The 23,661-nt window shown below is 42.1% G+C and overlaps 4 protein-coding genes across 4 annotated transcripts in view; all 4 read right to left on the bottom strand.

Annotated features, from left to right (window-relative positions):
- The window catches only part of LOC116689335 (transcription factor COE2-like), a 32,185-nt gene extending 20,675 nt beyond the window's left edge, over positions 1–11,510 (bottom strand). Inside the window, 7 exon segments of the mRNA XM_032515875.1 lie at positions 2,409–2,477; positions 3,981–4,035; positions 4,038–4,056; positions 4,144–4,199; positions 7,071–7,134; positions 8,896–9,052; positions 10,928–11,510. Coding sequence (XP_032371766.1) covers positions 2,409–2,477; positions 3,981–4,035; positions 4,038–4,056; positions 4,144–4,199; positions 7,071–7,134; positions 8,896–9,052; positions 10,928–11,061 — 554 coding nt within the window. The 5' untranslated portion in view covers positions 11,062–11,510.
- Positions 11,511–15,501: 3,991 nt separating this feature from the next.
- On the bottom strand, positions 15,502–16,499 carry LOC116689351 (protein HP-25 homolog 2). The gene has a single exon (XM_032515890.1). It carries the CDS (start codon positions 16,497–16,499, stop codon positions 15,942–15,944), a length of 558 nt encoding a protein of 185 aa, XP_032371781.1. The 3' UTR covers positions 15,502–15,941.
- Positions 16,500–16,620: 121 nt separating this feature from the next.
- On the bottom strand, positions 16,621–19,017 carry LOC116689350 (eosinophil peroxidase). The gene is made up of 5 exons (XM_032515889.1): positions 19,013–19,017; positions 18,530–18,822; positions 17,713–17,908; positions 16,976–17,143; positions 16,621–16,876 (listed from the first exon to the last, which is right to left on the bottom strand). The coding sequence occupies exons 1-5, from the start codon at positions 19,015–19,017 to the stop codon at positions 16,639–16,641; spliced, it is 900 nt and encodes a 299-aa protein (XP_032371780.1). The 3' UTR covers positions 16,621–16,638.
- Positions 19,018–19,101: 84 nt separating this feature from the next.
- On the bottom strand, positions 19,102–19,526 carry LOC116689677 (eosinophil peroxidase-like). Its single transcript, XM_032516266.1, has 2 exons — positions 19,339–19,526; positions 19,102–19,247 (listed from the first exon to the last, which is right to left on the bottom strand). The coding sequence occupies exons 1-2, from the start codon at positions 19,457–19,459 to the stop codon at positions 19,111–19,113; spliced, it is 258 nt and encodes an 85-aa protein (XP_032372157.1). The 5' UTR covers positions 19,460–19,526; the 3' UTR covers positions 19,102–19,110.
- Positions 19,527–23,661: the final 4,135 nt, after the last annotated feature.

Here is a 23,661-nt window from a genome sequence, read left to right as displayed (position 1 = left end):
CATCTCTTTGTCAACTACTGCCCTTGCCCTCTTCATCCCTTGGTCCCTCCTCCCTCTATCCCTTCACCCCTCCCTATGGATCAGCTGTGATCTCCTCTCTTTCCTTTCACTCAAATCAGGATTAGGGAGAAGAGGAGGCGGAGGGGGGAGCAGCAGTAGCAGCAGCAGGAGAAGGGGGAGAGAAAACTGAAACAATATGGAAAGGAGATTAGAAAAGAGGGGGTTTGGGCCGTTTGGGGAATTGCAAACTCCCTTGTGCTTGGGTAGGTGTCCTAATGACACCGCCTAATTATGGCAAAATTAGACAAGCTAAAGGTAGGGGGGGAAGGAAATTTTGAGAGAAAAAGAAGAGGAGCAAGGGAATAAGGCTATAGAGAGTGAAGAAGTAGGCGCACAGTAGGAGCATGCGAGAACGAACGGAAAGAGTGAGAGGGGTGTGCAGTAGTACAGATACAAGGCGAGGCGGGGAGAAAGGGAGTGCGGGGCTGAGGGTGGGAGAAAAAAGAGAAAGGGAAGAAGGGGTAGAAAGCAGTGGCTGGGTGATAGCAGCGAGTGGGCCCCAGCACGCTGCATGTTAATTGGAGAACAGGTGTTGGGGCTGGGAGCAGGAGGCTGATTACTGGAGCCACAGAAACAGACCGTCTCCTCCACACACACACATGCACAAATGCACATAGGTTTCACACACACACACACACACACACACACAACCACACACACACACACACACACACACACACACACACACACACACATGAATAATTTATTACCCAAGCAGTGACTAGGGAAAAGGTCAAAGTAAGGGTCACGAAGAAACATAGACAATCGCACATCCATCCATATACATACATAAATAAACATACAAGGATCCCACACACATGTGAAAATTTACATCCGTTTGTGTTCACAAAAATAGCATATGCATGCTCTGAACACACACATCTGTCAATCTTTTTTAGTGTGTTGTGTACATGCATACAGTACAGTCAAATGAGAAAGTGCCCACAAGGTGGGATAAGAGGGCACAGGGCCATGCAAAAATTCCATTGGCTTATCAGAAATTAACTGGCTGCTAATAGGCTGCTCCCTGAGGAGAGGATTTCGCAGGCCAGTCAAGAGAGAGAAGCTCCAATCAGGACGGGATATGCCCAATGTGATTAGAGAGTACAGTAGGTCAACGATTCCATTTAAATCAATCCTCACAGCTGCACACCAGCCTGCACACACACACACACACACACTCACACACACACACACACACACACACAGAGTCACAAAGAGTTATATAGATCACTCTTTCTTCACCAGCCCACCTCCACTGAGCTACTTACAAACAAATTTTGAAAGGTTTAGCCATGTTAGGAGGAAGTTTAATAGAGATGCGGAGGGGGATATTGGGAGAGTAATGTGCTACAGTAAATGTAAAAAGCAGCTGCTCCAAGGTATTCTGGGAAAATTCAAAAGACAACAGGCCAATATTTTCCATTATATGAAAACTATCTTCAGCGGAGATCCTTTGAGACACACTGTCAACAGCCAGCCAGCTTGAACTGAGGAGGGGAAAGAAAAGGGTCCTTGACGTATATGAAGTGAGTGTTTTCTAGACAGACGATTGCAGGGAAGGAGAGAAGGAAGGAGAGAGGAGGGAGAGGAGATGAAGGTTGCGTCCATGACATCACAGAGAAAGTATTTCACATACGGTCTGCTTATGAGCATTCATCACACTGGTTAATGCCAGGCAGACAGTGCGAGACCTCAGAAATCCCTCGCACGTGAAGGCCCTCGCACACACTGATTACTGCGGGGGTCATCCGCCTTTAAACCTGATAACTGGCTGTCAGGGTGAACATCTACTACATATGTGGGCCTATCTGGTGGTATGAAAAATCCATGTGAAAGATTCCACAAGTTTTTGGCAGGTTTCAGGTGTAACTTATGTTGCCTGTTAAACGTAATGAGTGACCAAACTGAAACAGATCCCAGATGGGTGAAAACAGATCAACTGATAAACAGAAAGCTGAAGAGAGAAAAACACATAGGAGACATATACTTTATACCGTAGCCTCCTTGCATTGATTCAGTGCAACTGATATGGCAGAAACACATATCCTTATGTTGTAAATATGTATACATACAGCCCACACATTCATCCATGCATTTGTTGTAACTGGGGCTTATTCTCGGCCATGCAGCCATTCCGCTCTCACTTGACTCTGGCTTGGTTTGGGTAAATGCAACAGCTGATTGGTGAGATCTCATTACAACAACCTTCCCATCAACTTGTGATCTCTCTTTCTTTGTGACTGTGAAGATGCACATAGACAAAAATGGGCGACCTGAACATTTAGCATGTAGATGTGCTTTTTTGACGTGGTTTGACTGTATGGGACGTGATTTGATCTCATTACCTGTCAATGATGACTGGGTCAGAGGGCGTCTCGTTTCGGTTGCCACAACTTTTCTTCTCACAACAGCGGCTGAATGGGCAGTTAAAAGAAACAGAAAAAAAATGGAAAAGTCAGCAGAGGAAAAAACAACAACAAATTAAACAGGAGGAGACATCATTTGTTTGGCCCATCCACATCCAACGGGTCCAGACTACTATGCCTCGCAGTCAGCCAAGATCCAGGAGCACACAAAGGAGGCATGAGAGGGGAGGGGAAGAATAGACAAAAGAATAATAGAGGAAGAAAAGGTACAACAACACACCCTACAAACAGTGAGAGACTATTCAAAAGTGAAAAGCCAGCCAGGCAATCTGTCACATTGATTTCGAAATCAAACTCAACCCCCCCCCCATGCAGCCTCATTGCGCACACACACACACACATACACACACACACACACACAACACACACACAAACACACACACACACACACACAGTAACACATACACACACATGCATACAACATCCTACCATTCGTCAGCAGTCCTGTCCGAGGAGCCTGCTGGCCACCCAGCCCCCCTCCCCAAAGTCCCCTTCGCTGCATAACAAAAGTGCCCCCACCCCTAACCATCTGCCACCCCTACACCTCGCCTCACCCCTCTCGTGTCCCAGCTTGGCCCTGCCCCCCTCCGCCCCCCTGTCAGACGGCCTCACTCCCCAGCTGTGACGCTTGCCCTCTGCCTCTTCGGCTCTGTTATTAGCCAGCTGTGAGTCACATTCGGGCATCTGCTGGCTACACAATGGCAAAGCCCACTTCGTCTTATTCCCTCTCCCCATGTCCCAGCCCTCTATCCCTTCCCCTGCTGCCATCAAATCTTGGGTCACTGCCCCACTTCCAGACCGCTCTCTTTAGCTTCTTCTTCATCCATAACCCTGCGTTCACCTTTTTTCTTTATTCACCAAACACTAACTAAAACCTTCTGGTCACCTAAAACACTCACTTTTATAACAACTCTTTGTAACAGGAGTAAACCACTACACTTGTCATTACATGTTGACAAACTTCAAACATGAGGTCTTGGCTAAACAGATGTGCTTCAATTACATTTTGATGAGGGAAAGGCGGATTGTTCCCTAAAAGTGTGTCTGCTGCTGTCAGCTGAGGTCTGGCTGTAAAACCCCAGGCCAGAGAGGGAGCAGCTTCAGGAAGAAACAGGAGCTGGCCGGGGATAGCAAAAAGCAATGGCGCGGGGGTTACCCCTGTAACAAGGATGATGACAGACAGGCTAGACTTATAATTCAACCACAGTATAGTTTTTTTTTTTTTTTTTTAAATAAAGCCCTAAGCATCATCCCAAACCACATTTCAAGCTAACTGAGTTGATGCAGAGTGAAGGAGAGTAATGAATATTTGGATTTTGTCCCTGTGCGTGACACTTTCAATGAGCATGCATGTTTTGTGTGTCTGTGTGTGTGGTGTGTGTGTGTGTGTGTGGTGGTGTGTGTGTGGGGTGTGTGTGGTGTGTGTGTGTGTGTGTTTGTGTGGGGTGTGTGTGTGTGTGTGTGTGGTGTGTGTGTGCGTGTGTGTAAGACTCACCTGCAATAACCTCGTGTGTAAGCAGAACTCTGCACATTTCTGGATTTTTGTTTGTCCTTCATATGCTATGGGCTAAGTGGAGGAAATAAGGGACAGATTCAGTTTCATGTAGAATAAAGTCTTACTTACACAGCTGAGACTCAAGGAAGGTTTACCAACCTGTTTCGTGACAGAGTCAATAAGTCGTGCGTAAAGATCCTGCTCTGTGCGAACCCCTGCAAAAAGAAATTAGTTGTTATTAATAACTTTAACAAGTCATTTTAGGCATGAGGGGGAGTTTACTGAAAAATATGTAAAAATGTATGATCTCTTGCCCTCAGTGCTTTAGTGTACTAGTGCAGTGATTGCCCACAGATCGCTTGGCCTCCGGTACTGCTGCCATGAATAAAGCATACCCGTCACTTAATAACAGCTAACCATTTGAGACAGTACTATTTCGAGGAACAAAAAAGCTACATCGCTGATGCCTGAAGTGTTTTGAGTTTGCTACAGTTTAACATGTCTGGTCTTCTGCTTGTTCTTCATCATCTGTTTTTGAAAATGCAGAAGTGCCTAAAACTTGCATTCTTTCTAATGGCCAGCAGAGGGCAATTCCATTGGTTGGAAAAAAAAGTTACTTTTACCTTTGATCTATTACCTGAGTACACATTTTATATTATATTTTGATTTCAGCCTGTTTTTTGCTTGCAAAAATTAGCATCCCAATTAGCTCATGTTACTGTGTACTATGGCTGCACCGTGCTAACCAACCTGTGCTAGTATGAGCTGGTTACTTAGCATTTAACTTAGCGCTCATCCCCAGCTCCACCCTCAAGACCAAGACAACATTTTAAACTCAAGGCTTCAAAATGCAGTCTGCAAACCAATGGGTGATGTCACAACGTCCACTTCTTTTATACCGTCTGTGGGTGCAACGGTACACACAAAAGCCACGGTTTGGTTCATAACCTGGTTGAAGAGTCACGGTTCGGTGCTAGCTTGGTACAGCGGGGGCAAAAAACAACAAATGTATAGTCTTCATTTATTTTGAAGGGACAGTAGGGCAAGTGTCAAAGACAGACAAATGCCTCTTGTTAGAGAGGTAGCATTTTTCCCATTGGCAACTTTGGTGACCTATTATAAAAGTAAGGAAAATGTCAGATACCTCTGTGTTACACTGTACCAACACTGGACAAAAAGGCAATAGGTCAAAAAATACCAAAATACATAACATAAAACAAAGTCAAACTTGTTAGGAGGAGTGTTTCATGGTCACACGACTGAACATTCAAAGCACCCAATCCTTTATCATCCCGGTGATCGGCACATCTGGGTGAACGAGGTTGATTGTGCATTAGCCAGTTGGATGTCTTTCTATTTCACATACCTGAAAATGGCTGAGCAACGCTGACATACCGTCATTGGACACGGTCAATCCGAAAACTGTGTGCACCGTTTTGCTACAGTTTCCGGGTTGCCCTATCCTTTCTATCCCATTATGTATCATAGTGTGTACATAACACACAAATAAATATGTTCTAAAGATCTCCAGAGCTTGTACTTTGCACTGCACTTCCTTGGCTTCTCAGCAAGTCAATCGAATGAATGATTGTCAAGAAAATAGAAGGTCAGGCATGCAGACAGAGAATCCTTCTATTTTATTGGAAATTTGAAGTAGAGAAGAGATCAAGCTAGAAGCTCTACATTATAATTGCAAAATTATAAATACTGTTACCATAAATGAAGTAATGGAAACTGCACTAAAACCCCTAAACTCCCTTTAACCAGTTGATAAAAAAAGTACATGATGCTAAGGATACCCAAAATAAAATGGAAAGATTTATGACTTTAATCTTTTTTTTTATTTATTTATCTCAAACTCTGGACAAGCTCAAAAAGCATTGAACTCGGTCCAGCCAACATGGAGGAATAAGATTGGCAAGCAGTCCCTCTGATGGTTTCTGAGGGGATTGAGAGTTATTTGTTGTTTGATGATTATTAGTCTATGAGGCCAGAATTCTCACGTTTGTCAAACTGTTTTTTTTGGATATTTCTCAGTTAACTTCTGATTTTTTCCCAAGTTTACATGACTGACTGGAGATTGGAGTTATACACTAACAGGTAAAATAGCACCTGATCAGTTGTTAAGGGGTTAAATTGAGAAGTGAATGTCTTTTGAACACTGTCTCTCGCTTCTGTGTAAGCAGGTGTATCTCTGAATCTTTGGATGCTTTAAAACCTCCGCTGTAAATCACACAAGATAGGGAAACCACATGTAATGAATTGCTTCTTGAGAGAAGAGCGCTTTATTAAGTATTTTTTTATAGAGACTTTGGAGAGTATTGCTTTCAAAATATGTTTCTCTCATCAAAGTCTCGATCGAGATGCCTTTGATATTGCGTGGGGGAAGGGGATGAGAGGAGGGGATGCAGAGGAAGTGCTTTTGGTGTGCTTGTATGTACATGTGTGTGTGTGTGTGTGTGTGTGTGTGTGTGTGTGTGTGTGTGTGTGTGTGTGGTGTGTGTGTGTGTGTGTCTGTGTGTGTGTGTGTGTGTGTGTGTGTATCAGTGTGTGTATGGTGGGTGTATAAGGGGGTAGCTCTGGAACATGTCTTTTATCTTCTCTCCCATGGGTTCCACTGCGATGGCAGAGTAGGGGCAGGAGTGGCTCATGGGACCCAAATTCTCTACGTATCCTGGATCTCATGTGGAAAGACCATGGGGGGTTGGAGGAGTGGGGGGGGGAGGATGAGAGGGGTTTGGGGGGGGGGGGGGGGGGGGGGGGGCAACATGTACCTCATTTCCCCATACATGGGCCCAGTGGCTCCTCACAGAGCTGAACGTTAAATTGTACAATCCCAGTGATTAGACAATAAGTGAAAGGTAATTGATGAGCTCAGAGAGGAGAGGTGAGGTAAGGATGTTGAGGAAGATTACTTAAGTGGAAAGGCGTGTGTCATGTTAGCACCGCTGGTGTCACCCCTGACCTTTTTGAACTCCTGCTACTTGCAGGGCTTAACGATGGCGTCTAAATAATCAAATTAGACACCTCAAGAGGCAAAGAATCAACCCGTAATCTGAGAACTCTGAATGTTGGACTGTACTCACCGTTGCTGTAGAGGAGCTGCAGCTTGTAGTGAGTGCCGTTGTTGGTCTTTTCTCCCGTCTGCTCCTTGGAAAGAGAAAGAACAGACACACAGAGAAATGCAGAGCATGCAGTTAGGCACAATTGAAGCACAGATAAATAGAGCTGAGCATCCCCACGCAGTGTTAAGCACAGTGGGGCTCTCCTAATCCTGCAGCTCGCCCTTCCATGGGAGCAGCATGGAGATCAGAGGGTTGTGGGCTCAGAGCCCATGTGGGACCTCTCATTGTGCTCAAGAGCTGAGTGTTTAACCTTGAGTCAGATGTTCTTTGTAGCGGTTGAACTATCATGTCTGATGTAAACTCCTAAAACCTTAAGCTCAAATGCAGTGGTCTTCCTTGCAACGAGGTAGCACAGGCATGGTTATATGTGCATGTGCATGTGCATGTGCATGTGTGTGTGTGCAAAGTGTGGAAAGTACTGTATGTGAGACAGAGCAGCAGTCGACCTTGACAGAAAAACTTCCTTTCCGCTATCCCTCCCTCCCCCAGGCTCTCCACTAGCCTCTCACTTCTTCTCTCTCTCCCCTCTCTGTCTCTTGTTCCCCCTCTTTCTTTCTCTTCCTCTACCTCTACTGGTCTTCCTAAGTGGTCTCAAAGGAATGCTCTCTGGTCCAATAACCCAGGAGGCTGGCATCACAGAGAGGAGCGCGAGAGACGAGGAAAGAGAACGAGGAGAAGGGAAGTAGAGAAACTGGGGAAAGGAGACAGTTGTGAGGAGAGGGGGAAATTAAGATGCATGGAGATCAGTTGGAAAGTAACCGAGCTCCAAACTTCATATCAAAAGTGAAATTGAGACTTGACGTCAGGAGATGGATGGATGCCTGGCTTCATAAGTTCTGTGAATAATACACAGAGGAACATTTATTTCGCTTTGCCATCGTTCTACCTCTGCATAATTACAAAGCAAAAACAGATGCCAGGGTAACCATGCAGAAAATGAACTCCTCCACGGCCGTCATATTACTCCACGCTGGCCTGTGTGGCACGAAGAGGCAGCACACAGACAGCACACAGCCATGGCGTTGGCACTGTCGCCCGCCCTCTCTCTCCTTCCCTGCCCATGAAATACATAGTAAAACTATGTTTGAACTTCAGCTGACAGGACGATGTCTTCTTGTTTTTCTCACAGAGGAGATCTGTTGCCAGTTCAGGAGGCTCTCACTCCCCTCGCCACAAGGCAGAAACATCCATCAACACCGGGCATAAGGCTCCCACTCCAGGCAGTCTCGTTCTAACTCTGTCTCCACACTGCACCCTTCCTTATTTTGGTCTGGTCCAACCTGAGGAATCCAGCTCCCCCCCCCCCCCCCCCCCACCCCACAGCAGTATTTAGAGTATGGAGGGAGGGGGGGGGCATGAATTGAAAAGAGACTTTGATGATTAGTTCACTGTATAACTTAACAGGAGCTAGCATCATTTGCATTTTAAAAAGTAGAGATGTCCTCCTAATGAGGCAAGCTGCTAATTAGTCATTAGATATTCTTTTTCAATCCCACATCATCAGCTCATTCAGGCTAGATCTTGTGTAAACATGTAGCCGTCAGCTGTTCGATATGCTTGGCTTTACTGGGGATGGGGAAGATCAAGTTGAGCACCTGGTTACAGCTGAAATACATCACTACCACATTCTGTTGCTGTTGTTATTCAGAGTTTTTCAAACAACACTGCTTAAAATGTATGGTTTTGAGTGTTGAAAAAAAAGGCCTTGAAATAACTTTAAAGATGATGTATCACTGTAATGACATCCTCAGATCATCATTACAGGAAATCCGAAGAACTAACACACCTTGTCATGTTCAACAAAGTCCACAAACGATGTCCTCTCCACCTCCACGGGTTGGCCGTGTCTGTCATAGAGCGCCAGGACGAAGTGGAAGAAGTTGGACTTTCGGAGATTTGAGGGCGGCTGCTTCTCAAAATGAGCTCTTGACAAAGCAACTCCACTGAGGACACAGCAGGAAGAGACAGTCAGTTCTACAGACATTCACATCGGGTTATAAAAGACTGATTCACACGGATAAACACAACGGTTATTTCTAATTAAATTACCATCTCACAATATAATCCACTGGTGGTTGAAACTCGTTCTCAAATCTAAATAAAGCAAGAAGCAAAGACTTTTCTCTGCTTGTGGTAAATCCTGAAAACTCAATTAATATGCTTCTCAAATGTTTTCGATTTGCTTGCACTTTAAAGGCAGTTATTCAAATATTAAAGTGCTTTTTAAAATCATTTAAATTTCCATATTTGGTTGCAAGTTGCAAAGTTTTTTTTTGTTCTCCAATGGTTGAGGCCTCCAGTTTATCCAGACGATAATTATCAATAATCTGAAAAAATAAAAATAAAAATACAAAAATAAAGCATATACTTTAAACGTAAATAAAATATCATGTATACATATTTTCGCTTTCTCCACAACTTTAAGAGCATTTTTCCTGTCTAGGAAAAACGAATGTGGCCTGGATAAAACAGGAAAAGAAAAACTGGTTGAAACTATATTTTATCTTGAAAATTGAAAAATCAACAATACAATCAACACATTAGGGATGATGGTGGAGCAGCTACCTACAAAGTGTTAATAGGCTGCTCAATATTAAATATAAATAACTTGAATATTTAGGCATATTCCCCGTGCAGGTCAGATAGTCTGTACCGTGTTTCTATGAATTTAACTTAAGTCCAAAATGGGCCGTTATTTGTCAGATAACTCAAAACTTTTGTTTTATTTTTTTTTGTGACAGCATTAAACGTTTCTTTTAAAAAACAAAAAATAATGCCCGGGGGTAAAATTTACCTTCGACGAGTTCTTTATTGTTGGTAGTTTTTTGGATAAAGTAATACAATCAAGATATTTGAATTGCATTTAAACTTTCAATAAAATTCTCCATGATATGAAATAACCTAAATACGGCATGAATTGCGCCATACACTTATTAATTGCGGTTTATATAATACATATTACATGTAAGACGTAGCCTATGTGATCAACCAGTTGCCTTCTTTTTTCTTGAAAACGTTGTGCGCTTGTCTGACTCTGTTCCTGTGTGTGTGTGTGTGTGTGGTGTGGTGTGTGTGTGTGTGTGTGTGTGTGTGTGTGTGTGTGTCGGTAAAGAAATTAAAACGTGAAGATGATAGTTGAACATCTTGGTAAATGTGAAAAACTAAATGTGAAAAACAATAGAAAACCGTTTAATGCTTCTGCAGATAAAAAAAAAAAGAATAATCATAAATGTAGCATGTGTGGCCACTGAGGAAAACGATGTTTTTCAGCTACATCAACTAAATAGACGGTGGGGGGGGGGGGGGGGGGGGGGGGGGAATATATTCAGCTTAGGACATAGGCTCCTGGTTCCACAAAAGTATCTCAAATTGTGTTGATAATATTAAGTTGACCTTTTGCACAAGAGTAAATTGTCTAATTTGTGTGACTTATGTTAAAGTATAATAGTCATGATTAATAGTTTGGAGAATATGGGCTCACTTGCCTTCTGTGCATTCCATCTTTTATTGCTTTAAAAATAATAACCCTATCAAGTCTTGTTCTTTCATTATATTTAAATACGTTTTATGAACTGGGTGCAAAGAGCTTTAAGGAGGACTCGTGTCATCTTTTGCAACAAGTAGCCTATAGTTTGCAGCTCTTTTGTGAAGGATGCCTGTTTAAAAATCACACATGATAAACTATATTATGCTCGCGATGCTGATGATGAAAATGCATGCAGTCACGTTGCCAACAAGTCTGAGCGCAACTGATAAAAAAAAAGAAGTGGTGAGAAAGGGAGTCTAACGTCAACAGATCAGCTGGGTTTGTACTGTACCTTTGCGCCGCTACGTTCGCATCCACAACCCCGACATTACGCACCCACGACCGAACCGGATCCATCTCCTCTCCAAGACTTCTCTCTTTTAATCCGCTCACTTCTCGCATCAGATGCTCCTGGATCCCGAACATTTAAGCCCTGTCCTGCGCGTTTGGGTGCACTTTTTTGAACTTAAGAAAAAAGAAGAAAAAAAACGGAGCTGGCGAGCTAAAGCACTTCGCGAACACCCGAAGGCACTGCGCTCCTCCACAGCTTTGAAGCAGAAATGACCGACGCGGTGGGGTGATGTTTCAGAAGGCTCCTCGGTTAAAAATCCACGCACGCTTTCTTTTCGGGCTGAAACGATGATAATAAATGGATTCCCCTACTAATTGCAAGCATTGTCCAAGCGCAAAACTCCAGTGTCAGTTCGAGCGCAATGTTCACCTGCTCACACCTCCTCACACACTTCAGAGCGAGTCCGTCTCGGAATATTCTGTCCAACAGCCTATGTGAGAAAGTCTTCCTTTGTCAGAGGGCCAGATCGGATCAAAACAGTTGATCCGAGGGCCAGGAAGCTTGCAGTGAACCGCTGTCTTGAAGCATGAATGAGACCCTCTGCCGCGGAGCGTGGAGGAGGGGCCTTAGTGCCATATGGGGGACCGATTGTTGAAATGGATGCTCTCATTGGTGTAAAGTGCATCGGTTGTTTGGACTTCTGCCAAATTCAGCATCCAACCACTAACTCTAGGAGCAAACTTTCCACGCATTAAGTTGAACCAGTGGAATGATAAGAGGAAACACACACAATTGTTACACATTTTAAAGCAGAAACTATCGCATTTGTGACTTGGAAATAGCATATGCCTATTTGCAGTGTGACAAACGAAAGGTCCCCTTTGTGCGTGTGTGGGCGAAGACAGGAGATGGGGGGGGGGGGGTTGGGGGAGCATAACATTTATTCATATTATTCAACCTCAAAATTAGGGACAAATGTTTTTTAAAAAGCGTACATGTTTTATATTGAATTTATGTGTTCATCTCTGAGTGTTTCACAAAAGCCACGTGTTAAAATGTGGGTTTAAATTCTCCCGTAGGCCCACACGCTGCCCTGAATAGTTTGTAGGCCTACAAGCAAATCCTGTTTGGTCTATTCATCCAAGTCAAAATCTAACACAAGTGCGCTCTCGACAGGCGCGTATTCAGCAGCTCGGCCGTCTGCTCCTTTGAACGCAGTGATTCCGCTGAGGAGGCATCGCATCAGTGTCAGCCGCAACAATGGCCGTCTGGTTGCTCCATCAATCTCCGCCAGCAGCGGACAGGGCTGCGCTCTGATTGGCGTTCGGACCGCTGCCTGACAAGGCCCGAAATGAGTTCTTAATCAATACAGCAGACTGTCTTATCAAAGCCAAAGTGCTATATGATATCAGTTAGAAATCACGCAGATAAAAATAGGCTACCTCATGTGTTATTTGGCAAGTTGTAGAAACAACCTAATGCGTGGCCCGTTCATTTTGCACACGGTCTTAACTTTCTTCAGCTGCTGATTGGGATCCTTGCAAAGGCTCTGTGAGCTGTAATAAACCTAAAAAGCACAGCACAAGCACAATTTATTATAATAGTAGCCTATTATATACGTACATTTTACATTAATGTCATTGTTTCAGGTTTCGAATTGGATTTAGGTTTTGTGTTTAGGCCCAACAGTATTTTTTTTGCAGACTAAACATTTATTTCTTCTCCTGTTCATCGTGGCGTTGAAAACATTTTTTTTTCCAACCCTGGTTCTTTCCCCCTTGCCGATTGCCTACTATTGTCTCTGTGTGGAGTTGGTGCGCCTGGACAATGGATGTAAATCTCCCCCCTTTGGATCCCGCCTCACCCCACCATCTGCCAGCGCGGGACAAAGTCAGATGTTCCCCCAATTATGAGAGCAGACTTGGGGAATCCTGCTGCCGAGTCTCCACCCTTTCGCCTTGTCCCTTACACACTTCCTCTGACATGATTGACAGCTCTACTTAACCATGAAAAATCTGTATATGATGACACACTTTAATAAAATTCCTCCACTGAAATGCAGAGAGATGCGCTCTTTAAAGTAGGTTGCTTGAATGGACCGATTGGTTCTTTGACTGCCCAGTTAAAGAGAAGCAGCACGTGAACGTTACAGCCAGTGCAGACCCAGGATCTGCTGTCAGTGCCTTGCTCAAAAACTCAGGTAGTCGATCCAGAATGGCAAAATATGTGCAGCACACCAACGCTTCTAATGATTTATCTGCAAACTAAAAAGAGCCCAAAGAGAAAACATTCATTTAAAACTTGAATTTACTGCACTTTACTTGCAAGATGGTGAACACTCAGCATAAGTTGAGCAATACAGTAAATGTTGGGAGAAGGCGTAGTTTATCAGATATAATCTGAGTCCTCAAACACATTTTTAGTTGACATAGCCTAATATTTTCCAAAAGACTCTAATCACAGTTATTACGACTTTAATGGAGAGTGTATCGTTTCAAATTCCCTATTCCAGTATATAGCATTTTCAGCTTTATATAGGCTATATTAGCCCAAATCATTTATTTATTTATTCGTCAATCAATTTTAGTATTGTGATTCAAGTCACATACATTGTGATTCAAGTCAACAGAAAGCTGTGGGTTTTCGAAGCTGCGGACCGACTCGTCCCGGCCGCTCCAGCCCCACAGGTGCGACCGGCTCGGCCGCGGTGATCATCCCGGCCCGCGGGACTCCGAATGGGGCTTTTCTAAATTGGTGAAGCGGAGAGTCTGGGCGAAAATGGGGGATTAGCCAAACCACCAACGTCTTTCTAATCAATTTAACCCGCTGAGACGGCCAGCCCGAGAGTTTTAGGGAAGAGGTGAGGGAGGGGTTTGGGGTGGGGGTGGGTGGGGGGGGGGGTGGAATCAGTGACTGCTAAACCAAACAATGGGGTATCGTGTGCCGCTCGTCCACTCCAGCATTCCCCTGCTCCCATGGGACACCCAGAGCCACTCTGTGTGGATGGCACTGTGTCCACGGAGGTCAGGAGGGGCGTGGTGTGTGTGTGTGTGTGTGTGGTGTGTGGTGTGTGTGTGTGTGTGTGTGTGTGTGTGTGGTGTGTGTGTGTGTGTGTGTGTGTGTGTGTGTGTGTTTGTGTGTGTGGAGACGCAGCAGCTGGTTTCCGTCCCTCCTCTCCACTGAAAACACCAGAGCTAATGCGACCCACCACGTCTTCAATCGATCGCCATATATTGAGCTCGTTTTTTTGTTTACTTATTTAGGATTTAGGTAAGGATGCAGATCCCCCTGGGGAGTGTCGGCATCCGCAATTAAAGCGGAGTGACCAACACCATTTGATCTGCTTCAAATATTTATTCATCTCTATAAAGGGCCTGCTGTGATTTGGAGTTCAATAATTTATTTAAAGAAAAGAAAATCTACTGTGATCTATTCTAGAATAAATAGGTCTGTGGAAAGATCAAAGTATGAATATCACCATGTTCCATACCACTGTTACAGCCTGTAGTGCTTTTTCATCAGTTTAAATAAAATATGAAATGTTGTGGTCTTCTTGTGAATTGGTTGGACAACAGCATTATAGTTTATCTTTTGAATTACACTCAGCCTTTCACCTTCCCAGCAGACATTGTTGAGTACTCTTCATTTACTGAAAGTGTAACAGTTATTTATTGTGGTCAGCCCACATGGACTTAAAAGAACACCTAAAATACTGCTGCTAAGTGGTTAAACAGTGTCTAATTTCTCACACAAAGAACTTTATCTTCTCACGTGCCAGTGAGCCAGCATGCACCCTTAGGTGTTGAAAGTAGCCCAAATCTAAGTGTTACAGGTGCTTTTAAACAATCAAAATGAACAGTTATTTGCTGATGATGTCAGTGCACATCAAAAGTTGTCCTGAAATAATTCTCTAAACACTTTTCCAGACATCACAATGAGTCAATAATTTGCATTGAATTATGAAACTTATAATTCATTGGTATGCGTAAACACATTGGTTCTGTTTGGTTCTTCAAATATAAGGGATCCCTCTAAAGGAAGAGCTGAGAACAAATTCACTTCCCCGTATACTTTATATTGCATCCTGGGTTATGTATACTGCAGGCAAAACCCGCTGGCCTAAACTCACTTTATCATTGTATCTGTTTATGATTTATTTATTTTTTTTGCACTATGTCAGTATAAACACCTCCAAATCATCAGTTCATCTGGACAACTGTTTTGTAGGTGTTTATACTGACATAATGCAAAACAAAATATTATTCATACAAGACAATATTCATCCCAAACCAGCTGGGCCTGCTTTCCTAAAAGATTGTATGTCAGTGCCATCTACTGGTCTGGTGAAGAACATCATCAGCCGTGGTTTTCTGGGTCTGCACGTTAATATGGTATCATATTCTGAAGTGTCATCTCCATAAATATCATTTAAAGGCAGTGGTTGATCTGTAGAACAATCATTTTTTTAATGTCAAACTCAAAGGGACTTAGTCTTAAATTTATGGAAAACAACAGTGTGTTACAAACAAATTGGATAAGCTGTAAAAAAAAATCTCAGAAAAGAGGGCAAGATTATTTTAAAAGATAAAGGATTAAGTCAAAAGAAAATTAAGAAAAATATCACGTATAAAGTCAGGTAGTTTTCACAATATTAATGCCACATCTTTAAACATTGTGCTTATCTGTCAGCAAGCTCTACTATACAAAAATGTCTATTTTAAGATACTATCATGTCTTCAATTGCTTTAGAACTTTTCCACATTTTTGATCCATGTTAGTAGAGACTGGTGAATTCTACAAACTCTCAGCACAGCTCTGCTTAAGCTAAACCTGAGAAAAGGTCAAATCTGAATAATTTAGAGCACCTGTAATTGTAATGCAGAAAACTGCAAATGTTGACTTATCTCGCCCTTTTGATTAAGTTCAGTTCAATTCAATTTTATTTACATAGCGCAAAATCACAACAACAGTTATCTCATTGCGCTTTTCATAAAAGATCAGGTTTTGATAGCGTTTAAGGATTGCTTCTTAGACTTAAATGGTCAAAACAGATTACTTTCACAGTGTTAAGATGGTATTGCGAGTCAACAGCTGTATAAAGAACAGTATCCCACTCAGTAAACAGAAGATGCCCTGAGAAGATGCTGTCACGGATCGGACCATTGTCACTGTTGTTGGCCACCAGATGGACCCTGTGTCCCCTCTTGAGCTTAATGTGCATGCTGCCACTGGCTGTGATGTAACTGCTCCGCTGGGTGGTGAATGAGTGCAGAAACCGCTCTCCGTTACGCATCCAATCCACACTCCCAGTGCTGTGAAAGATGACCCTGTGGGACTGGAACTCATAAATACCTGAACATGCTAGATACCCTGTCCTGATGTCAGAGCTGTTCTGTCCATTGTAGATGACTTCTCGGAAGGTCATGGGCACGCCAGTGTCGGGGTTGTTGTTGCCCAGTCTCACAGAGAAAGAAACTTTCTCCACGGTGCCGGGAGGTCCAGGTGGTCCAGGTGGTCCAGGGGGGCCACTCAGACCATTTGGACCACTGGGTCCTATGTGAAAATAAAACATGAGTACAATTATAGCAAACAGGAGCTTCTCAAATATAACCTAATAACACAATATAATTTTGTCACTGGTTGTCTTTTGTCAACTGTATCAGATAGGATTTCAGGACATTAACTCACCATTCTCCCTCTATGGACTCAGGTCAAAGGCACTGACGCTCTCGCAGTGGGTGTACCCGGACCCTCGGGGGCCGGTACTGGAAGGGCTTGTCTGGTACATCAGTGATATCCGTGTTATCACCGATGATGCGAGCCAGGGAAGTTTCTCTCAGGGGCCTCCTCTGAGCCTCAGTAAAGGCTCCAACCAAAGTCTGAAATGGGACAGCGTGGTTAAATTTGAATAGAAAAGTGAATGTGAAGGTCTTAATGCACAGAAAGCATCTGAAGTACACCCATTGTTTTAAACGGCCGAACACCTACCAACCAATAGCATTATGACACACGTCAAACTGCTTTGGCAATGTCAGTCATGCAACGGACTGGCGGATTCTCTGGAACTGAGTGGAAATCAAGCATGCAAACAAGGGTCCTACTCGTCCTCCTGGGACAAAGGGCTCAGCCACTCCTCCTAGCCACACATCGATGTTGTCAGGTGTCAGGGTAGAAAGGAAGCCCTGTTTTAACCCTTGTGTGGTCTTCCTGTCACAACTGAAAATTAACACTTTAGTTGAGGCTTTATACCCATGTTTTAACTTTTCCTAACTTTTTTGTCTTATTTTTCAACACTTTTGACGCTTTTTTGGATGTTTTCAAAACTACATGCCACTAACCTATTAACTTTAGTTTTACAGTTTATTTTTGGAATTTATGTTCAATGAACCTAATTTTTATGAAATCATACCTAATGTTTGAGTTAGAAAAGCAGAAATTATGAATTATTTAGACTAAAATTAAAGGAATGGATGTTGATGGATAATCACAGACTGGAATATGTCAACTTTTACTCAATACTATTTCAAAACCACTTCAATGTTTTTTTCAAATGCTATGAAATTGAATAAGACACCCCAAAAATAATGAAAGTGGAGATTTGTACTTGCCAAAGCGCGTGGTGTGGAATCAATCATGTTATTTGGGGCAATTAAAGTTGGGTAGTTAAAAAGAACATTGATATAGGAAAACGGGTCAATTTGACCCGAGGACAACATGAGGGTTAAGTGTGTGGTATGTAAAATCCTAAATGTGTTGGCAAAATGAATTCTTGTCATGAAGAATACATAGTGATGACAATTAGGTAATTACCAGGTAATCCATGGTCTCTGCCTCTCTGCATGTTGAGGGAAGCCAGATCCATCGACAACTTAGCGAAAAACGTAAACAGCCAGTCCCTCAGCTCATCAGACATCATGTGATCCTGCGTGTTCAGCTTGGCCGGGTTACCCACCAGGCCCCTGAGGATTGGGTCCAAACCACCTGAAGAACACAACAGATTTATTTAATTCTCTGACTAATGACTCATAATGGCAATCTACAATAAAACAACAAATAAAACCACAAAAAACTAGTGTGACCATACGAATTCACATAGACACACACTGTAATTAACCAAAAGCCTGAGAGCATGGTAACGTTTTGAGTTTGCTTTTAAATGTGGAGACAGTCGTGATGGACCTGAGGTCATCAGGCAGCTTGTTCCAGAGAACAGGACCAGAGTAAGTGAAGGCCACAGGGCCCTCAACTGACCTGGATCTAATTCTGGATACAGCATGTAGACCTCTGCTTGACGACATGTGTGTAATCCATGATTAAGTCAGAGATGTACTGAGGAGCTAAACCTTTAATTCCTTTAAAACTCTTTATAGACTGTAAGCATCATTTTTGAATGTCATCTTGTGTTACTGGGAGCCAACGTGGTGATTTCAAAAGCGGAGTAATGTGTTCAAATTGATTGTTTCTGCTAGATTTTTGTTGAGTTGGAGGTGTCCTACTGATTGTTTGGATAATCCTGCAAATGGAGTGTTACAGTATAGTCCTGCTTGAGATAAATGCATGAAGCAAAGTACTGAATAACAAGTTAAAGGATCTTGGCTGTACCTTCAAAGACGACCCTCCATGGTGCGAAGAAGGATTTGTGCAGCAGTGGGCTGGAGTACAAAGGGTGTTCCTTGTATTGCTCATCAAGACGAAAAACGTATGGCTGAATCATCAGGTGAGCGAATCGGTAGGCAGCGGTGGCGAACACATTGGAGATGCTAGGGTCCACGTTTTTATCATAACCAGGGTAGGTGGACAGCTGCTTGGCAAGAATGTCTGGACCAACAATGTGAAGCAAGTAGTCTCTGAAAGTGATAACACAATGCTGGGAATTAATCAAACAATTTTTAAGTCTGTACGTTTTTGTAGGTTTTGTTATTGTTATTAGTATTACTGTTATTATTCTTATATTTATCCTGTCTTCATTTTTTCTTCTCTCTATACTGTATTCTTCTGGCTAAAAACTGCTGCTGGAAATTTCATCCCAAAAGGATTATTAAATAGTCTAAAGTCAAGTCTAAGTCCAAACCCCAAATCAGGGACATCATTATTTAATGAAAGATAGCTGTGCAGTTGTCCACACTTATTTGAAGTTTCTTTATTTGTGAAATGTAGTGAAAGGTTAGTATTTAGCAGTTGCCTCACTTGTTGTTGCAGTTGCTGCTTCCAGTGCGAAACCTGTCCAAATTGGGAGTTGTCCTGCAGGAAGGAAGACGGATTTGGGCAGAGCAGCCCGTCAGATCAGCAATGACCTTCAAATCCCCGTCAGAGATCAGATCTAATTACCAGAGACAAAGAATAGACATATATTTACTGTGACTTGAAGCCCTCTGCACGGAGAAGTAAAAGAACACATTTTGGATACACACCTGTGGCATTTATGGAGCGTTTTTCCCGTCTTTCCAAAGATCTCTTAATCAGTCTAACAGCATTAATCATGTAGTCAGCAGAACGCACAGCGGTACGGGTCGGCCCAACAGGCTGCTTCATCAGCCTCAGGATGTCTGACGGATTTGCTGTGTTCCTCCTCACACGATCAAGGCTCCTGTATGGAGAGGTCAGATTTATGAATTCATTCGGAATGTCTTAGATAGTCATTTTATAGACTTTTGTTATACTCTTTTTTTTCAATTACTGAAGAATGTATACAGCAGCTCAACAGGTTTGTACACTCCCACTCTTCTGGAGGACTCATAAGCTGAGTCCACACTGAGCCCTTTCAACGTCACTCCTGCTCCGATGTGATTCAAAAAGCAAAAAAGCACAGTTAGTTTAACTGACTTTGTGGTTCATTTTTAATACATGGATTTTGGTCAGTGCATTTCTGACATGATTATTTTTCAGGTTTCATTTATACCACACAATTACTGCAGCCATTTCACAAGACATCTATTGTTACTGAAGAACAAAACATAATAATAACAAAACATTATGACTGAAATATGAAGTTTAATACAAAAGTAAGAGGATGACTTGTGGCAGGGTGACATTGCTTTCAATCAATCAAATAATAAATATATTTACAGCTATGTGAAGCTATTCTAAGATGGTAGAGGTGGAACTCACCAGCATCCACCTGGAAGCAGGCACAGACACCGATTCATCTCTGCAGAATACATAAGTATTCTGCAAAGCAACGCACTGTTCGAATAAATTCAACAATTCTTTTTTTCTAGCCTAAATAAATACCTGAAAATATAAAACATAGCCTATATTTATTGACCATACCATATCTATATCTAACAGAAAATGTGAAAAGGAAGAAATATGGTAAAAGAAAAGTCGCCTAAAGCGCAAAACTCGTGTCCTCTGTGTCCTGTAGCTGCAACTTTCACAAGTCAACACGGCCCATAACAGTTGTTGCCTTTCATAAATCTGGACTGCACGACATTTGACACCCATATTTTTGGCCATTATTTTGCTCAAACAATGAAATATCATTTTCATCTTCACTCTCAGAAAAGTAAGTACATAATTGTACCTTTAGGGGTACAATGGCTTGTCACTGGGGCTGTACCCTCAAAGGGTGCAGTTTTTGTACCCTTGGTATAGGGTACATATTTGTACCCTTGTGTTTTAAGTTGAGATCGAGCAGCCAATCAGGGCTGGCTCTACATATTTGACACATCTTTCCACCAATCAAAAGTAGTGAGCTGGCAGTCTCCGTCCTGCTCTCCAGTAAATAGATTATGGATAATGTAGGCTATGCAATGCAAAAATGTTTCTGATGAAACACACTGTAACAGTGAGAATCAGCCATTTGTGTGTTTATATGTGTTGTTTTTCATTTACATTATCAATAGAATGGCCTAATTTCGATTTAATATCAGCAAATTGACTTACAAAACTTTTATTTCCTTTATTTCAAGGCTACTCAAACTTAGTGATAATTTTAAATCTACCTTAAATAATTAAGGTACAATTAAAACCTTTAAACAACGTTTACAACAAATTTGGCTTGGCAGAGGCTGTCTCTTGATATTGTACCTTAACTTTTAAAATAAACGGTAGCCTACATATATGTACCTTTTAATGCTTGGGAACATATATATTTTTTCTTTTTTCTATACTTTATTAATCCCACAAGAGAAAACTACACTTTTCACTCTGTTGTTACATTACACACATTACACACAGGCCTGAGTTACACACACACACACACACATACATGTACCTTTTGACCCTCAAAAAGGTCCATATATGTTCCTTGAGGTCCAACAATGAGCCCTGTGGGGTACGTTATTGTACCTTGGGGGACAGACATGGACCCCTACTGTAGCCCTGTTTCTGACAGTGTTCCTAGTTTCTTCTCCGCGCAGCAGCTGCAGTCCTGTTGAGGAACTCCGCGTGCGCAGTGAGGAAACTTATCCGAAGACCAGTGTCAATAAGAAGGCAATGCTTTTATACGACGATAGATGTAGGAAAGGCGTTTCTCGTTTGTGTGTTATTAGCGTGGGATTATTCAAGGTCCGGCCGAAGAAGAGGAAATCGGTCAGGCCTTCCTGAACGTTTTTTTTAATCCGAGAGAGAGAAAAAAATCTCTCATCTAGTGACACATTTTGCGTTGGGATTTTTTTTATTTCATTTGTCGTCATGCATGCATGACTTTGTTTCTTTGCTTGTCAACACCCGAACAGGCTCCACCCGAAGAGATCCGTCTGACAGTGGCATTTTGAAGTTGTTAAATCAACAAAGGGTTACATAAGATAAAGAAAATGTGTCAAGTGCCAACAACATGTTCTTGCCACGCAATGTCTGGAAACTCCGCATTGCGTGTCTGGTGTCATGTTTTCCTATTGACACGAGGCTACATAATACACAATGCACACATGATGTACAAAGTGCTTAACAATAAGGAAATCATATGAGCATAAAACAGGGAATCAATGTAAACTAATAGCAGGGATAGAATATCATAATTACTAGCCTACTACTACAGCAAAAACGAGCAAAATAAGATAAAAACATTGTATAGGATGCATAAGATGTAAGGCAAACCCCGGTGAATAATAAGCGATAATAATAAAAATAAAGTGGCCTTTAAAAAAAACATTTTCGTCATCAGTACCTGGAGATTTACAATTGTAAGACAAAAAGCAGAAAGTTTATCAACCTTTATATAGTCGCCTATTTGGTGACTAAGATAATTTCATAATCGACTTAATAAAAATGCTGCGCATGTGTGTTAAATATTCTAAAAAAAAATAACCCTCCTGTTGTCTTCGGCTCAAATTTGTTCCCTTTCCAAAAAGTTTCTGTATAAGAAATTTGGATTTCTTTCAAACAAATCTTACAAAAAAAGTAACGTGGACGGTTCCTCACAAGGTAAATAAATAATTAGTCCACTACTTTCATTGAATTTAGGTGTTTTTTGTCAATTTTATAGCATTTGGAGAAAAAAACATTTGGTAAAAGAACTTCAAAAAAAAGTGTAAAAAAAGAGAAAAATGTCAATAAAAGTGACTAAAATGTCAATAAATGTCAAATAAAGTGACACAAATGTGAAAAGATTTCGAAAAAACAACACAAGAGGTCCAAAAAGAGACAAGTTAAAAAAGAAATAAAAAAGATGCTTTAAAATATTTTGTTATAAAACCCACGAAAATTTCAAGAGGCTCAAAAAAGTCAACAAACGTTGAAAAAGTGTCAAAATCATTGGGGGGGAAGCCACAAAAGGGTCGAAAAAAGACGACAAAAACGTTGATAAAAAGGTTTTTCATTTTTTGACTCAGAAAAACAAATGTTTCCAGGTCGGCGGAAGACAGCGCGAGGGTTGACGGGACTGCAGTTTCATGATCAACGACATCTGAAATGAGCGGTTCGTTAGTCGGATTCCCGGCCCATGGAGCAGCCTCGGCCTCCCCTCACACCAAATACAGCAGCCTACAACAGAAAAGCATTGTTGTATTTGCCAAGAAAATGGTACTTTCGTTATGTAGGCTAACCATAAAAATGTCAATTAATGAAACGTACAGTAGGCTATGTGCATGTTTCAAACGAGATTCTCGGGTTCCGGTTATATTAGTGTGTTCTTTCCTATGGAGCCACACGACTCTCTCTCTCTCACACACATACACACACACACACACACACACACACACACACACACACACACACACACACACACACACACATACAATTTATTAAAAAAAGTATAATAGGTTTAATATGGAATGTCCATTTAATTGTTTGTGTGTGTGTGCGCGCATGTGTGTGTGTGTGTGTGTGTGTGTGTGTGTGTGTGTGTGTGTGTGTGCTTTCGACAATTCCAAAATGTTTACTTTGGTCCCTCTACTGTAGGCTACGGTCTTTAAGACCTCCAGAGCAAATCTATCAAACTGTGCGCACAACATGGTTTTTTTTACGCGTGAACCAAAGTTTCAATTGGACAGAGTTGTATAAATGAACGCTATTAGGCTCCAGTGGTTACTGTGGTCACATCGCAGATTGCCAACTGTGTGATTCAGTATTTCCGTCTACCTTAATGAAGGCGTGCTTGACGTAGCCTAAAGCCATAAACATAATATTAGCCTCAAACTCCGAACTTGTAAAACACAGACGCTTGTGGCAAGGAGATAAAATCAATATCATGCAATAAGTGACAAGTAGCACCGGAGATTTCCTTAAGTTTCTCCCTTAAGGCTTTCCGAAGCAACAGGCCGAGGCCGTTTAAGTTTCTAAATATGGTTCCA

Source organism: Etheostoma spectabile, chromosome 5 (genome assembly GCF_008692095.1).
Source record: "Etheostoma spectabile isolate EspeVRDwgs_2016 chromosome 5, UIUC_Espe_1.0, whole genome shotgun sequence".
Classification (NCBI taxonomy): Eukaryota; Metazoa; Chordata; class Actinopteri; order Perciformes; family Percidae; genus Etheostoma; species Etheostoma spectabile.
This window is presented reverse-complemented; position numbering and strand designations above follow the sequence as displayed.